The 18,028-nt window shown below is 40.7% G+C and overlaps 1 protein-coding gene across 1 annotated transcript; it reads left to right on the forward strand.

Annotated features, from left to right (window-relative positions):
• The first annotated feature begins 1,763 nt into the window (after nt 1-1,763).
• LOC129701761 (methylsterol monooxygenase 1-like) lies at nt 1,764-16,646 on the forward strand. Its single transcript, XM_055643173.1, has 5 exons — nt 1,764-2,065; nt 10,208-10,356; nt 11,802-11,928; nt 12,740-12,894; nt 15,471-16,646. Exons 1-5 carry the CDS (start codon nt 1,817-1,819, stop codon nt 15,670-15,672), a joined length of 882 nt encoding a protein of 293 aa, XP_055499148.1. The 5' UTR covers nt 1,764-1,816; the 3' UTR covers nt 15,673-16,646.
• The last annotated feature ends 1,382 nt before the right edge of the window (nt 16,647-18,028 follow it).

The raw sequence follows: 18,028 nt of genomic DNA on the forward strand, positions 1-18,028 counted from the left end.
TCAATTACACCCAATGTGTGACCAGGGGGAGAAAGGGGAAAATAAATGGGAAGATGCATGGGGTGGGGTGACAGTGATATTGGTCAGTACAGTGTGCATCACTATAACTTTTTGTCATCACTTTGAGAGAATATGGTTTAATTAATTTTCAAGAGACTACACACAGCCATGTAAAATGAAAATAGACACAAAATGCTGGAGTAACTCTGCGGGACATGCAGCATCTGGAGAGAAGGAATGGGTGACGTTTTGGGTCGAGACCCTTCAGGAGATTCATTGTTGCATGTTTTAAGGAGACAGAACATTCCAAATATTATTTATGTCTGGTTTAGGAGTGGTACAGTGGTAGAGTTTGTGTCCTTTTGTGTAAATCAGCACCTGCAGTTCTTTATTTCTAGCAATTGGTGCACTCTGGATGCAGACAAAGTGATTAACCATGCTTGACGTTTCAGGTTGCAGCCTTGGTCTTTTCATGCTTCCTCTGTCCTGCAACGTTGCCTTCTACCCCCATTTCTTTCCAAGTTTTTACTCCTGACTTGATTATTCATGTCACCAAGGAAACAGCGAAGTTTAGTTTATTGTCATGTGTACCAAGGTACAGTGAAAAGCTTTTGTTGAGTGCTAATCAGTCAGCGAAAAGACAATACATGATTACAATTGAGCTATTCACAGTGTAGACACATGATAAAGGGAATAACGTTTATGTGCAAGAGAAAGCCAGTAAAGTCTCATCAAAGATAGAATAGAATAGAATAGTTTCTTTATTGTCATTGTAACATGAACCATGTACAACGAAATTTAAAAATGTCAGCCAGTCAGTGCACCATTCAAACATTTCTAAAAGCTAACGATACATACAAGGTAAAATATTAAAAGATAAACAACTAAAATAAATATCACAAAAATATCACGCATATTTGGAAATCCGAGGGTTTCCAATGAGATAGATAGTAGTTCAGGACTGCTCTAGTTGCGGTAGGATGGCTCCGTTGCCAGATAATACCTGGGAAGAAACTGTCCGTTAATCTAGAGCTGTGCGTTTTCACACTTCTATACCTTTTGCACGATGGGAGAGGGGAGAAGAGGGAATGGCCAGGGTGCGACTCTTCCTTGATTATGCTGCTGGCCTTGCCGAGGCAGCGTGAGGTATCAATGGAAGGGTGCTCTGGACTGTATCCACAATTCTCCAGTTTCTTGCGGCCTTGTATGGAACTGTTCCCAAACCATGCAGTGATGCATCCCGATAAAATGGTTTCTTCTTAATCAATATTAACATCTGAAACATTAACTACAATTCTGTTTAGGGCCAAGAAATGTAGTCTAAGAGGAATGTGCTGGCACAATGTTTCAAACATAGAAAATGACCAAAATGCTGGAGTGTGCAATTCTCATGGAGCTGCATGATCACTTGTTTGGGGAGTGGGGGAAGTTTAAGGTGAGTGAATGCTACTACGACTGTCCTTCCCACTCCCAGTGTTACCAGCATGTTGCCATGACGTATTCTCCCCATATTGGGTTGCCCGCGCGGCGCTACATCAGTCCACCGGCTCGTCCAATCAACGGCCGCCCATCCTCATGAGCCGAGGGTTTTTCGAGCTGTTGCCATGGCAACCCGGGGGCCCCCGCCTTCCCCTCAGTGTGATTGGTGAAAGCACTGGGACGAGGGTGCGGTGCCGCCGCTCCCATTGGCAGGCGCTTCCGCGCGGGAGGCGGGCCGCTTTGTGAATGGAGGCGTGACGCTTCGTGAATGGAGCCGCCCCCATGTTGCAGGTTGCATTCCTACTACAGAATGAGCATCATTACAACAGCGTGAAGGATGGAAGGGAACAGCAGCGTTATCACATCGGCCATTCTGGCAATAGACTACATCGATTCTTTGCTCCCACAAAACCCCTTACAAGAGCCCTTTAAATATGCTTGGAACTACATGTTGGACAATTTTACAAAATTTCAAATTGCTACTTGGGGATCGCTGCTTGTCCACGAAGGCGTTTATTTCTTATTTTGTTTGCCGGGTTTTATTTTTCAGTTTATTCCTGCCATGCAGAAGTATAAGATACAGAAGGTAAGACTTTGAAGTGGGATGTTATTATTTGCAGTCTGGATTTAGCATTGTTTATAGTGGAAGTTGAGCTACAGACCGAAAAAAACACTAAATTATCACTGCAAATGTTCAAATAAAATGATTGCGCGTCGTTAAAGCCTTTGCAGAATATAAGCGAGCAAACACCATAAATGGGTTCATAACTTTGAAGTATTTATATATTAAGTTACATTTAGCCAATTGGTGTTCTTTTATTGAAACAAATTGTAACATTATTGACGATGATCATTAATCGAATTAGTATAGGGCGATAAGGAATTTCCGAGAAAAGTTCAGTAGATCACAGTACTTTGTAAAACCTGATTACAGTATTATAAACATGGCAGGGAGCATTGATCAATGGTTCAAGCATAAAGGCTCTCTCCCCGTCCTTGATAGGAGCCTTGAACATTAAGCACGAATTATATGGCCTAAATCCATCCAAGTAGAGTCCAGAGTTAATTGTGAATAATTACTTAGAAATATTATGCATCCACCTTTATCAGATATATAGGAGATGGGAGATGGTGGTCACTTTGTTGAGTGTGGGTGACCTTAACTTTGACAGTGTAGTTTAATTCTTTTGGAGCAGCAGACCCAATCTTTACTTCAACGTGATGTGTGTTGATCTTTTATTGTTGATCAGAACATGACAGTGCGGCTTTTTTGAACTGCTGCTTTTCCACAATGTTATTAGGAAGGTTTGGATCTGGACAGTGTGCAGTTTAGAAATACGATTGAAAATTTGCACTTGGTGTTGTTCCCACGTATCCTTGGCCTTTTGAGGTAGCAGGTTTGGGAAGAGTTTTTAAAGTACAAACATATTGCTGCAGTGCATTTTGTAAATGGTAGGAAATGCTACCATAGCACGTTGGGAGTAGAGGGTGTGAATGTACAAGTGGATAGTGTGCTAAGAGAGAGGTTATTTCATCCCAACCAATAGCTGCTTTAGTTGTTGGAGCTACATTCTTCCAGGTAAGGTAAAGTACTCCTTGGATTTCCTGACAGGAACCTTTAGGTGGTAGAAAGGTTGTGTGGATTCTCTAGCTTAGTCTTTTAACCACAGTATTTTTCGCAAGTCTTCTGTAATAGTAGTGAGCACCAGAATGCTAATGGAGAATTTGGCAACTGCAGTATCATTGATGAGTCAGCATTGCACTTCTGATCACTCTTTCCATCACTCTGCTTAAGACATTAGACTAAAGAAGGAACGTTCAATGGCAGGTTGGATTTGTTGTGCTGTTTGTGAACTGCAAATACCAGAAGTTCATTCTGAATCTTGATTTGACTAGATTAGAACACTACAAATATTTACATAAGGCATTTTTCAAAAAAGGTAGGCAGGAGCCCTTCAAACAAGAGGACATTACTTCAGAATTAAGGGACAGAAGTTTAGGGGTAACATGAGGGGGAACTTCTTTACTCAGAGAGTGGTAGCAGTGTGGAATGAGCTTCCAGTGGAAGTAGTGGCGGCAGGTTCGTTGGTATCATTTAAAAATAAATTGGATAGGCATATGGATGAGAAGAGAATGGAGGGTTATGGTATGAGTGCAGGCAGGTGGGACTAAGGGAAAAAAGTTGTTCGGCACGGACTTGAAGGGCCGAGATGGCCTGTTTCCGTGCTGTAATTGTTATATGGTTATAGGAGCTCTGTAGAGATGAATTACAAAAGTGCCACCCAAACACACAAACTGTATATCAAGGATGAACAAACTGAAGAAAGAAAGCTGCAGATGACAATAAAAGTTTAAAAAATTGGGAAACATAGAAACTTGAAATTAGGTGCAGGAGTAGGCTATTCGGCCCTTCGAGCCAGCACCGCCATTCAATATGATCATGGCTGATCATCCAAAATCAGGACCCCGTTCCTGCTTTCTCCCCATATCCCTCGACTCCCCAAGAGTTAAATCTCACCCTCTCCCTATACATTAGGGGGCAATTTAGAGACCAATTAACCTACAAACCTGCACATCTTCGAGATGTGGGAGGAAACCAGAGCACCCTGAGATGACCCACGATGTCACAGGGATAACATGCAAACTCCATAAAGCAGGGCTGCCAACATTGGGTGAGAGGTGGGAGTGAGAAATTGTGAGAGAGGGAGCCCGAAGAGCGGAGCGACCGGGGGGGTGAGGGTGTGGGAGGCGGGTGTGAAGCTTTTGCATTTTTCACCTTGAAATTGTGCAATCTGGTGCATACCATAGCGAGTCTTTTAACATTACACTTGAATGCAATATTTATGCTTTAAATTGGATTAGCTATGAATAAGGTTAGGCTAAATTACATTCCCAATTACATTCCACGGTAGAGCCAAGCTCTGATCAACAGGTGCAGCACATGAATGATTTTAGTGTATTCATGTATGGAAATCAGATTGTAATCAAGCACTTGGCCCATGTTGACCAACCTGGGTCTCATTGCACACCTGGTACTACTCATGACCCTGACTCCAGTTTCATACCTTCTCTTATTCCTGACCCTGAGTCCAGCCTTGCATCTGGCCCCCTATTCTACCCTGATCATAGCTGCTTACCTGCTTAGGTTCCCAGTGCTGAACACTCCCATTGTCCCAGCTTTGACTGCACACCTAGTACTATTCCAGATCTTGACTCTGGACGCACGCTTAGCCTTGCTCCTAGCCTTTCTGCATTAACAATACATCTGGCCCACAGTTAAAGCCCCATATCTGACCCCCTGGACTTAACATATTACATTCAAGTCCACAGGTGCTTATCTAATGCGGTAATCTTTTATGGGGCACTTCACGGAGCAAATTTTGTATAACAAAATTAGTTACATCCATTGGCTTCCTTGTTACCTAATATGCTAGTTACTTTGTCAAAGAAGTCATCAATTGGTTGAACAACATTTCTCATCCATAAAATTATACTCACTCAGCTGTATAAGTATTCTGTTACTATTTCCCTCATTTTCCTAACAAACTGTCCTGAAGTCATTTTCACCCCCAATAGTTTCAGTATTTTGCTGCTTCCTCTCAGCTAGGACTTTTCCGAAATGCAAAGTTCAATAACAATATATATTTAAGCAATAATATTCTATTTAATGTGATCTTGAGAAACAATAGACAATAGGTGCAGGAGTAGGCCATTTGGCCCTTCGAGCCAGAATTCAATGTGATCATGCCTGATCATCCCCAATCAGTACCCCGTCCCTGCCTTCTCCCCATATCCCTTGACTCCACTATTTTTAAGAGCTCTGTCTAGCTCTCTCTAGAAAGCATTCAGAGAACCTGCCTCCACCGCCCTCCGAGGCAGAGAATTCCAGACTCACCACTCTCTGTGAGAAAAAGTGTTCGCTCGTCTCCTTTCTAAATGGCTTACTCCTTATTCTTAAACTGTGGCCCCTGATTCTGGATGAGAGTACATAATATTTTCATAACACAACATAGATAAATAGATCTTTGTTTTGATTTCACCTACCAACATGCAAACATTATTATGTTACAGTTAATATGTACCGAGGGCAATTTTTTGTTTCATTGCTCCCCATTCCCAATTACTTTTACATTGAAGTGATTGAAAGCCAAGTGAAGTTTAAATAGCATCAGAAAAATAAAACCTCCAGAATGGATGATATTCATTACGTGGTTGGTTGGAGTCAGTATCAGCACAATTACTATATTAAACTTTGAATCTTCAGATGTCCTGGTTCAAGCTAAAACTAAAGACAAATAATAACTTCCTCACACATTCCCCTGCGCGTATATTTGTCACTCCTTTAAAATATGCCCCTTCTTTGAACAAGCTCTTAAACATCTCATCTGAATCAGTTTCCACCTGATTACACTCCTTGAGGATGTTCATCTACGTGTTCAATTAATAAAATTCATATAAGAAACAATCAGACTGATACATGGATAGGATAGGTTTGGAGGGATATGGACCAAAGGAAGGTAGGGTAACTGGGACATGTTGGCGGGTGTGGGCAAGTTGGGCCAAAGGGCCTGCTTTCACACTGTATCACTCTATGACTACATTATACCTCCACCATGCATGAATGCTTCAAAATCAAGTGGTCGAGTTTTATTGCCATATACTAAAGCATAGAAAATAAGTGCAGGAATAGGCCATTCGGCCCTTCTAGCAGCACTGCCATTCAATATGATCATGGCTGTTTATTTAAAATCAGTACCTCTTTCCTGTTATTTCCCCATATCCATTGATTTTGTTAGCACCAAGAGCTAAATGTAACTCTCACTTGAAAACATCCAGCGAATTGGCCTTCACTGCCTTCTGTTGCACAGATTCACTACTCTCTGGGTGAAAAAAGTTTGTCCTCATCTCAGTCCTAACTGGCCTACCTTTTATTCTTAAACTGTGACCTTGGTTCTGAACTCACCCAACATCGGGAACATTTTTCACAATATAATAAGAATTTGGAAACAAATAAAAGCATCCTTGAAATTAAATAATTTATCAGTACTAACCCCACTACTGAACAACCCCGCATTCAAACCTTCTTTCATCGACAACACATATCAGCAATGGGATAGACTGGGGATTAGGAAAGTAGGGGACATGTATGAAGTGGGCAAACTGTTATCATTTCAACAATTAAAATTAAAATTTAAATTGAAGGATAATCAATATTTTAAATATATACAGGTATGTGACTTTATGAAGAAACATACACATAGATTTCAAACTATATTTTTAGATCCTTTAGAAGAAGCAATGAATATTAAGGCTGATTCACAAAAATTAATATCATACTTTTATAATAATATATTAAATAGAGAATCACCCTCAACAGAAGCATTAAGGGAAGATTGGGAACAAGAGCTAATGACAAAGATCTCGAAGGATAGATGGGAAAAATATTTGATGAACACACATAACTGTTCTATTAATGCAAGACACAATTTAATTCAATTCAAATTATTACATAGACTATATTATTCAAAAACGAGGTTGAACAAATTTTATCCAAACGTCTCTCCCAGATGCGATAAATGTTTGTTTCAAAACGCTAATATAACACACTCATTTGTTGGATGTACAAAGTTGAATAAATTTTGGAGTGAAATATTTGATATATTTACAAAGATTTTCAAGTCAAGAATAGAACCCAAAACGGAATGGATTATATTTGGAATAATAGGAGAAGATACCAATTTAAATAAAGATCAAAATGTTTTTTTTAATTATGGGTTAATAATTGGAAAGAAATTGATACTTAAATTTTGGAAAAGTACAACCACACCAACTGTTAAAATGTGGATTAGGAATATGATGGACATAGCACGCCTTGAAGAAATGAGACTCCGACTAATAGATAAATATGACCAATTCTTAAAGAGTTGGTCTCCTTTCATCGACTTTTTGGAATCATGTGATGCAGCGGTGCCGTAAGGATTGCCGATTTCAGTTCATGACGCGGATAGATCTACATCTCCGAATACAGATTTGAAAAATTCTCTTTTAAGGGGCCTTCTCTTCTATTGCTACTCTCCTCTTTCTCTCTTCCTTTTTTTTATTTTTTATATACACACTTCACGTTTTTCTACTCTCTGCCATCTATTTTTCCACTTTTTCCCCTTTCTATTGCTTTCTTTTTCTTGATCTGCTTACTTTTTTCTTATAACATAAAACTAGAGGTTGTACATAGAATGGATTACGGTATTACATAGTTGGCACCTAAAATTAGGCGCCACTGTACTGTTTTATGCTGTATTAACTTCTAATAAAACAAACAAAAAAAAAAAAAAAAAAAGAAACAATCAGACTGATACATGGATAGGATAGGTTTGGAGGGATATGGACCAAAGGAAGGTAGGGTAACTGGGACATGTTGGCGGGTGTGGGCAAGTTGGGCCAAAGGGCCTGCTTTCACACTGTATCACTCTATGACTACATTATACCTCCACCATGCATGAATGCTTCAAAATCAAGTGGTCGAGTTTTATTGCCATATACTAAAGCATAGAAAATAAGTGCAGGAATAGGCCATTCGGCCCTTCTAGCAGCACTGCCATTCAATATGATCATGGCTGTTTATTTAAAATCAGTACCTCTTTCCTGTTATTTCCCCATATCCATTGATTTTGTTAGCACCAAGAGCTAAATGTAACTCTCACTTGAAAACATCCAGCGAATTGGCCTTCACTGCCTTCTGTTGCACAGATTCACTACTCTCTGGGTGAAAAAAGTTTGTCCTCATCTCAGTCCTAACTGGCCTACCTTTTATTCTTAAACTGTGACCTTGGTTCTGAACTCACCCAACATCGGGAACATTTTTCCTGCAGTTACAGGTGTAAATCTAGCAGGCAAGCAGGATGCTTTCTCCAACCATCCCCATTGGAAGGCCACTACCTTTCACTGCTTCTACCCAGTGCTTGGTAACTACTTCCAGCAGCCATTGGTTGGCCTCCAGGATGCACCGAGCTGCAGCCTGGTCCATGCCGTTCACCAGGGTGAATTGGGCGCAGATTCTCTCACGGCAGTGGCGCAATGCTTCCGATGCTTGCCGACGCTTCCAACGGCCAGGGACTCTTGCACTGAGGCTGCTCCATGGACGGAGCTGCAGTGAGTGACTCGCCAGCCCGGAAAATACTCGCCAGCCCTGGTTCCCCGTTCGCATCTGCTGCAGCCGCTGCTTCTGCTTCCATCCCTCCCTCTGCCCCGGCTCTCCAACACCCACGACCAGGTTGCTCAGAGCACAGCAGCACCTCGTCCAAAGCCAGAGATATTGGATGTCTAGCCAAAAAAGTGCCCCAACCCCCCTGGTTCCGCGGCCCATGTACTTCTCTCCTGCCGCTCGCCAGCCTCGCTCTTGTCAGCCGCTTCCCGCAAATCCTTAAATTCCGAGTGCCACCGGGAGCAGGACATGGCCTTACTTGTTACGCTGGGTGACATTCATTCACTGCCCGGTCCGTGTTTTTCAATGTTAATTTGCATGGGGACATGCTTTGGAGGTGTGTGACGGTTCGGTCAAGTAAGAATAACAGAAAATAAGAATGCTGCTGTATTGTCAACAGATGCGCACACAAGCAGTTGATATTAGTTTTGAAATTCTCGTTGATCACAGAATTTCTCACGACGCAGCGTGAGAAATATGTGATCAGTGAGAATTGGGCAAAATGCGTAATTCACACGCTCAATGCGTGAGAGTTGACAGCTCTGATACAGACTGGAACAAAGGTCAGGATTTAATCCAGGGCTCTGGTACTGAGGCAGCAGCTCTACCAGCTGTGCTACTGTGTTAAAAAAAGTGTTCCATTTTTTAAACCAAGTAAATTAAAATTAAAAGTGCCATGCCAATATCCTAAAGAACAAAGTCCTCCTAGCATTTCCACCTGATGACAAACTTTAAATCAATATTAAAAAGGAAGAAATCTGAAAAGTAGATGCTGACAGAATGCTTCCACTTGTGGTGAAGGGCATGAATTGAGATAATTTAAAACTAGATGATCAATTAAAAAAAATCCAGTAAAGAATTCAGAAGAAATGTATTTGCCTACAATAGTGGTAAGAGTGTCACAGCCACGGAGAGAGGTTGAAGTAAAAAACCACAGATACATTTAAGGGGAGTCTGCAGAAGCTTATTGGGTGATGATATAGATTGAGGAATCAACTGTTGTATTGGTTTAATTAGATGAGTGAAGACAGGCTGAGGCTTGAGTGGAGCATAAATAACAAGCTTTTTGGCCCAACCAACCACAGCGTGGGCCAAATCCGATGTAATTCAGATTCCCATTCCAAGTGATCGTAACTTTCCAAGTTAATTCCCGAAATGTTACTTTAAATATGGCTTTTTAAACATTCTTGAGAATCCGGTAGAACAGGCAGGAGCCAGAATATTGCCACATTCCTATGGGATTTGGGAGTGCTTGATTGGACGTCAGGGTTGGACGTTCAGATCATAAATGATGCCAAACAGTTTTTATAAAGGCCGAGGCACCACGTCCAACCAAAAGGCCAGAAAATGGCGGGGGGCGGCGGGGGGGAGCACAAATAATGGGGTACAGTCAACGATGGAGTTGATCAAACAATCGATGGAATGATTCTTTGGTGAAAAACAAAGTTGGAATGATTCATTTGTCTTGTGAATTTGCTTTTGTAAAATGCGCAACATTACAAATTCTGTGAACCTTTTGGAATGTAGGACAGACCAGAAAGCCTTGAGAAACAATGGAGGTGCTTCAAAGTGTTGCTGTTCAACCATTTCTGCATCCAGCTGCCGCTGATCTGTGGTACCTACTACTTCACTGAGTTCTTCAACATTCCCTATGATTGGGAGAAGATGCCACGATGGTAAGATGTGCGAGACTCGCTGCACTGGCTAAAAACCTTTGTTCACATTATATCATCCCGAGGTTTGAATGTTCCAAATAGAAACATAGAAATTAGGTGCAGGGGTAGGCCATTCGGCCCTTCGAGCCTGCACCGCCATTCAATATGATCATGGCTGATCATCCAACTCAGTACCTCGTACCTGCCTTCTCTCCATACCCCCTGATCCCTTTAGCCACAAGGGCCACATCTAACTCCCTCTTAAATATAGCCAATGAACTGGCCTCAACTACCCTCTGTGGCAGAGAGTTCCAGAGATTCACCACTTTATAATGGTGACAGAACTCCCATGCTGGACCCGACACAACTCCAAATCATACCTCGTACACTCCTAGCGTATCACGTTGCAATAACCCTGAAAGTGACCATATTATTTTCATTTTTTTCTAGCACAGGTAGTTGACTATACTTTGAGTCAGTATTTTGAGTTATTACTCATCATTGCAGTTCTTTAAAACCATCACCAGAATCCATTCTCTAAATTATTAATCCATTAATCATCAAATTATTAGTGCCATTTGACTTTGCTGAATCCTTTGTATCCTCATTGGACGTTACCAGTTACGAGCTTAGCTTGTACTTTCTGTCCTTATCAATTTTTAATATAATACTTTTCCTGTGAAATTCCTTTTATTGAAATGTCTTTTCCCCATCTTTAAATTCTTCAAACATTTTCCAACTTTTCTGAATCCAGCTTTTTTTTACTGATCTTTGATGAAATTTAAGGAGGTGTGCGGGTACAGATAATTCTCATTCTTATTACTAAGAAATATCCCTGCTTAACGAGAGAAAAAAGAAGAAAGTATTCATTTCATTTCATGAGATTAACAGCAAATCAAGGTTATTTTTCACCTTTATGCTGCTGGTGGGAATCCCATTTCCTGACACAAAGTGTAAGAAAACTAGACACATGACAGTGGTGCAATGGTAGAGTTGCTGCCTTACAGCGCCAGAAACTCGATTCTGACTGTGGGTGCTGTCTGTACGGTGTTTGTACATTGTCCCCGTGACCAGATGGCTTTCGCCAGTTTCCTCCCACTCTCTAAAAACGTGCGGGTTTATAGTTTAATTGACTTCGGTAAGGATTGTAAATTGTCCCTGGTGTGTAGGATAGTGCCAGTGTATGCGGATTGCTAGTCAGAGTGGGATCGGTGGGCTGAAGAGTCTGTTTCCACACTGTATCACTAAACTAAACTAAAACTAAACAAGATGTGAAGAATTTCTTGCCCATTGATTTGATTTTAAAATGTTTGCAAAGTCATATGACTGTGATACTGACATACAGTACTGTTGGGAGCCTTGTCAGAAACGTTAATTCTTTGATTAAATATGGAATCCATTACATTCAACAATAAGAAAGTGCTGATTCTGTTATTTGCGTAACATTTGCATTTTTTCTGCTGCAGGCAGGTAATTGCAATGCAGTGCCTGGGTTGTGCTGTTGTTGAGGACACATGGCACTACTTTCTTCACAGACTCTTGCATCATAAGAGAATCTACAAATATATTCACAAAGTCCATCATGAATTTACGGTGAGGCAATATCTTCACAGATTTTGTGGGAGGTGGTTATTTTCCAGTTAATGCCATATACTTCTAACCCTACCGCATTCCTATCGCACTACAAATGTTTGTACCGTTCTGTTGTTTTTGCCTTTGCCATTGCCTTTATCATTACCATGCATACTGTTTACTCTTTCAGCTTCACGCAAACAAGTAATTTCATTGTAACTTGCTGTAAATGATAATAAACTGTCATGAAATCTGACTTTAGACACATTGTGAACTCTTAGCATTTGTGAATCTGCTCTCAGCACCCATTCCACCCAGTTTTCCTTTCCATTCTATATTGCTCACGTTTCTGCTTACCTGTCCTCACCCCATGAAATCAGGGTGCTGTCTCATTCCTTGCACCTTGTCAATGCTGTACCAATGAGGATATTAGCCAAATTCCATATATTCATGTGTCTGAAATTGTTTATGTATTTTAAGGATGTTCATCCCATGTTAAGTATCGCCTACCAATTTGCAGCCTCTAGGCCACTATGCACATTAGAATTTATTGTATTAAATAAAATATTCAACATTTTGTATATTTCTTGTTGCTGTAGTTGAGAACTGTGAACACAAAATATTTATGTTTGTGGCCTGACCAATAAACGGATTAAATATAGAATTAATGTATTGAATCTCTACAACATTTCTTGTTTTAACAATGCAGTAAAATTTCCCATGGTATTGTCACTGGCCTTCTGCTTTAACTGAGTTCACTTGCAATGAATGATTCCTTGTGCCCAAGTTACTACTATTTTAAAATCTGTTTTCTCATCTCTGCCCTGTCCAGGCTCCATTTGGTATGCAAGCTGAATATGCTCACCCAGCAGAAACAATCATCCTCGGCACGGGCTTTTTTATTGGCATCATGATCTTTTGCAATCATGTCATCCTCCTGTGGGCTTGGGTGACCTTTCGTCTCCTGGAAACAATAGACGTACACAGGTAAAGGCGCTGTTTAAAGAGAACCATAAGACGCACTGGTATGGTTTATGAGAATGAAAGAAAAGGAAAGGGAAAATACAGGAGGGGAAGTACGTCAGTTTACTACTCAATCCATGCTCCTGTGAATTTGAGACTTCATTTCGTCATCATAAAATACACAAGGTTTTTTTTAGTGCGGTACAGTGGTAGAGTTAGTCTTACAGCGCCAGGGACTCGGGTTCGACCCTGACTAAGGATGCTTGTCTGTACGGAGTTTGTACGTTCTCCCCGTGCATTAGGGTGGGTTTTCTCCTGAGTCTCTGGTTTCCCTCCACACCCCAAAGACGTACAAGTTTGTAGGTTAATTGGCTTGGTAAAATTATAAATTGTCCCTAGTGTGTGTAGGATAGTGTTAGTGTGCGGGGATCTCTGGTCGGCGCGGACTCGGTGGGCTGAAGAGCCTGTTTCCGTGCTGTATCTCTAAAGTCTTATGGTACAATAGGGTAAATATCTGTTTGCATTTTCTATTCATTGGTAAGGAGACAGCTGTTGACCACAATTTGGGCAAGCTTTGTGTTGTGCACTTTCCCTTTCCCAACATCAGTGCCTTCCAGTTACAGTGATATCATTAAACTGGCTGAGCAGACAGCCATACCATTTAATTCTGACACTGCAACACAGTAAAATAAAAGTTCTAAATTTCATCATAAATTTTTCTGAAAATAATATAACGTTTAGATTGGAAACATTGATTATGATAGTTGAAATATAAAACAATTTCCATTCACGAATGTTGAAATAACTGAAGGAAACATACACCACATGTTAGTGTGTAGGAAAGAACTGCAGATGCTGGTTAAAAAGCCAGCAGCCTCACAAGATGGTCCAGCCACAAGAGCTCAGTAACAACTCCAAGGTCAGACAAACTAATTGGCCTTATCTGCATACGGGTTATGATTGGTGAGAATGTAGGTAAAAGGGGCTTCTGGAATAAACATAGAAACATAGAAAATAGGTGCAGGAGGAGGCCATTCGGCCCTTTGAAACAGCACCGCCATTCATTGTGATCATGGCTGATCGTCCCCAATCAATAACCCGTGCCTGCCTTCTCCCCATATCCCTTGATTCCACTAGTCCCTAGAGCTCTATCTAACTATCTGTTAAATCCATCCAGTGACTTGGCCTCCACTGCCCTCTGTGGCAGGGAATTCCACAAATTCACAACTCTCTGGGTGAAAAAGTTTTTTTCTCACCTCAGTCTTAAATGGCTTCCCCTTTATTCTAAGACTGTGGCCCCTGGTTCTGGACTCACCCAACATTGGGAACATTTTTCCTGCATCTAGCTTGTCCAGTCCTTTTATAATTTTATATGTTTCTATAAGATATCCCCTCATCCTTGTAAACTCCAGTGAATACAAGCCTAGTCTTATAAATCTTTCCTCATATGACAGTCCGGCCATCCCAGGGATCAATCTCGTGAGCCTACGCTGCACTGCCTCAATCACAAGGATGTCTTTCCTCAAATTAGGAGACCAGAACTATACACAATACTCCAGATGTGGTCTCACCAGAGCCCTATACAACTGCACAAGGTGTCTGGCACAGCTAAGTGTCGTTTGTTCTTTGCTTTCTGTCGTGGGATTCAGTAGATCCTACAACAATCTGTTAAACTGCTAACATTTTCAACAAAGCACAACAGTTTCAGTGTTTTATGACATCTTGAGTGTGCAGAAAATAATTAATGTCAACTCACTGCTGCTACAATAATAGTTTTCAAATATATTGTGAAGAGCATATCCTGGCAGATGATGTCACAGTCCTCCTTTACAGTGATGACTGCTGATAGTTTCACTGATAATCTACTGTAAATGCTTAGGAAAGAACTGCAGATGCTGGAAAAATCAAAGGAGAAACTCAGCGGGTGAGGCAGCATCTATGGAGCGAAGGAATAGGCGACATTTCGGGTCGAGACCTTTCTTCAGACTGATATGGGGGGGGGGGGAACGGGAAAAAGAAAGGAAGAAGCGGAGACAGTAGGCTGTGGGAGAGCTGGGAAGGGGAAGGGGAAGGAGGGAGAAAGCAAGGACTACCTGAAATTGGAGGTCAATGTTCATACCGCTGGGGTGTAAACTACACATTGACTTCTCAGTGTTACAGTAGGTTAGTGCTGATTTATGGAAGTTTCAACAGTTTTGTTCAACCAAGGACTAGGGTGCGGTGATGGGAGGCTGATACCAACACTGTAATTCCTCTTGTATATGGATAGCCCCTTTTTCTCCTTCCTCCCTGCTTGCTGTCTGTCCTGTTCCAACTTTCCTGCTTGTCTCTTGTTCAGCCGATCACTGCTGTTGATTGCCATGTCCTCCTGATTTTCTGCCAACTGATTTTCTAATCCTGTTTATTCTTTCCTTCCTCTTCCCTCTTTGCGCCCATCTTTTATTCCCGCTCCCACCTTGACCCAAGGAGCTCGTCTGCCTTTCCTGAGCTTTCACGCTCACCCTGACCATCTACAATTTTTTGGCATATATTTCATAATGTAAATTAAATGCACAATAGATGTTTGGGACTTGCTAATGGTTTTGTATTTTATATTTCAGCGGCTATGATGTTCCTTTGAATCCTCTGCACCTTATTCCATTTTATGGTGGATCCTGTTTCCATGACTTTCATCACATGAACTTTGTTGGGAACTATTCCTCAACTTTCACTTGGTGGGACAAGCTGTTTCGAACAGATTTACAGTTCCAGGTTTACAATGACAAAATGAAGAATGAAAAAGAAATTAAAAAGGACCAATAGGAGACGCTTTATACTGCCATTTCAAAACACGTTTTTGCTATTGTGCGGAATCCCAATCCCCATCAATTAAATGGTTTCACAAAATGGTACTTCATGAAGCTATGCAGCTCTATGCTTCTACATGGGGTTAATTTTAAAAAAATGACAAATTCTGCAGCAGTTCGATTAATGGACCACCCGTGTTAAGTTTATCAAACTAAATGCCAATGTTTTTCATGATCAATCCTGAATTTCCTACACCAAACACAAAGGCTATTTGAATTGAATGTAAAATTATTCTATTAAACTAATCTAGCAGTTCTTTCTCATAGTGAATGAAACATTTGTGAAATACTGTGATTACCCTTGTTACTGAAATGTTCATATTAGTTAGCCCTATTAATTTTGTGATGTATAATTGTGTACAGTATCTCTATCGTGTGTGAATTGATAAGTGCAAGAGCATGTTTTGTCCTAAAGTGTACATATATAAACTTCTGAGAGTTGCTGTGCTCAAATAATACTTTGAAGAAATGGGCTGTGTAATTTCAAATATCCTCAAATTCCGTGTCTCATTATCCTACATTTCAAACTTAACCCTTCTTCCTGCCTCAAACGCAAGAAGAAGAAGTGTTAATTTTGAAATGTAGGATAATGAGACACTTTAAATCAATAATGACGTCTTTGGTTACGGTTCGATAGTGCCATCGATTTTTCTAAAAATCTTGTGAACAACAGCAGTAATTGGACACCAGATATGCCATTTGATTCAAAATCCCAGATACAGACTGCCCCATTCTTGAGAATTGTGAGGGAACACATTTAATTAGAAGGAATATATTGGAGGAAAGTCCACAACATGGACTTGTAGCCCAGTTTTAAAGAAAGTGACATAAAGTGCTGGAGAACATGGATAGAAACATAGAAATTAGGTGCAGGAGTAGGCCATTCGGCATTCGAGCCTGCACCGCCATTCAATATGATCATGGCTGATCATCCAACTCAGTACCCCTTATCCTTAAGCTGTGACCCCCTTGTCCTGGAAAGTTCTTCCCCAGTTTTAAAGGACATCGGGAACAATCAATTCCTGCATCTAGCCTGTCCAACCCCTTAAGAATTTTGTAAGTTTCTATAAGATCCCCTCTCAATCTCCTAAATTCTAGAGAGTATAAACCAAGTCTATCCAGTCTTTCTTCATAAGACAGTCCTGACATCCCAGGAATCAGTCTGGTGAACCTTCTCTGTACTCCCTCTAGGGCAATAATGTCCTTCCTCAGATTTGGAGACCAAAACTGCACGCAATACTCCAGGTGTGGTCTCACCAAGACCCTGTACAACTGCAGTAGAACCTCCCTGCTCCTATACTCAAATCTCCACTTCCTTGCTCCTCCACTAAAGAAAGTGTGCCGAGATCTTGAAAGTTGCTAAGACATTTTGCCAGAGTAATTAACAAAGCGTTCTTGAGCTTCAGATAGATGCATTATAAAGTTCTGATTCACCCACTTAAGTGTAAGAGGATGACAAGTTCAATTGAGGTAGACAAAGAAAAGCTGTTCCCATAAGATAGTGTCATAAAGTCTTAGGGTCACACATTAATTTTGATACAGGGAGGTTGTGAACTAGAATTCCCTCCGCAAATGCAGCAAGTGGTATTGACCTGAAAGTGGCTTCCTTGCACGGTGGTGGGAGAGGAAATGATCTCCAATTTTTAAAAAGCATTTGAATAGGTTTGGTAGCGAGAAAAATAAACTGCAGGGGTGCTGGGGAAGTCAAGCAACGAGACTTAATTTTGCTCGACAGAAAACCGCTGTGAAATAACTTATTTCTGTGCCATAATGACACTGTGGTTCAACTGTGCCTGACACGATATATATGATCCCGACTTAAGGCCTTTTACCACCAATCTCTCTTGTACACTAATCACTATTTAATTGCTGAATATAAATTTAATTTACATGATTAAAATATTGCAGTTTCCTATATTTTATTTCCAAATTTCATTCACAGTAGTTTGCATGAATTTTCAGCTGCTAATTCCTGACTGACTAAGATAATGTAAAAATGGACTTGTGCAATATTTACTTTCTCGTCTTGTGATCGCTGCAGTATGTAATGATTAAGTGGTGTATTTGGCCAGGGTGGAACTTGAATTACTGTCAGCTATGCTGAAGTCCTGACCAGGGTTTTTTTTTTTAATTAAATGACAATAAAAGCAGAGTTCTTTCGGTGATGAAATACCTTTACCAGTATTTCTCAATATTGAGTCGTCTTAATGGAACAATTGATATTAACATACTTTCTACTTTCTCACAAATCTTGAAAAAGACCTTCCCAGAGGTCAACCAGCCAATGATTCAAAAGAGGCAAGCACATAGAA

The sequence above is a fragment of the Leucoraja erinacea genome, chromosome 11, assembly GCF_028641065.1.
Source record: "Leucoraja erinacea ecotype New England chromosome 11, Leri_hhj_1, whole genome shotgun sequence".
Lineage (NCBI taxonomy): Eukaryota > Metazoa > Chordata > Chondrichthyes > Rajiformes > Rajidae > Leucoraja > Leucoraja erinaceus.

Coding starts and splice junctions, on each gene's coding strand:
- LOC129701761 (XM_055643173.1), top strand. CDS start 1,817: ATGGAAGGGAACAGCAGCGTTATCACATCGGCCATTCTGGCAATAGAC. Junction 2,066..10,207: donor AGAAGTATAAGATACAGAAG/GTAAGACTTTGA, acceptor TTTGGAATGTAG/GACAGACCAGAAAGCCTTGA. Junction 12,895..15,470: donor GAAACAATAGACGTACACAG/GTAAAGGCGCTG, acceptor TTTATATTTCAG/CGGCTATGATGTTCCTTTGA.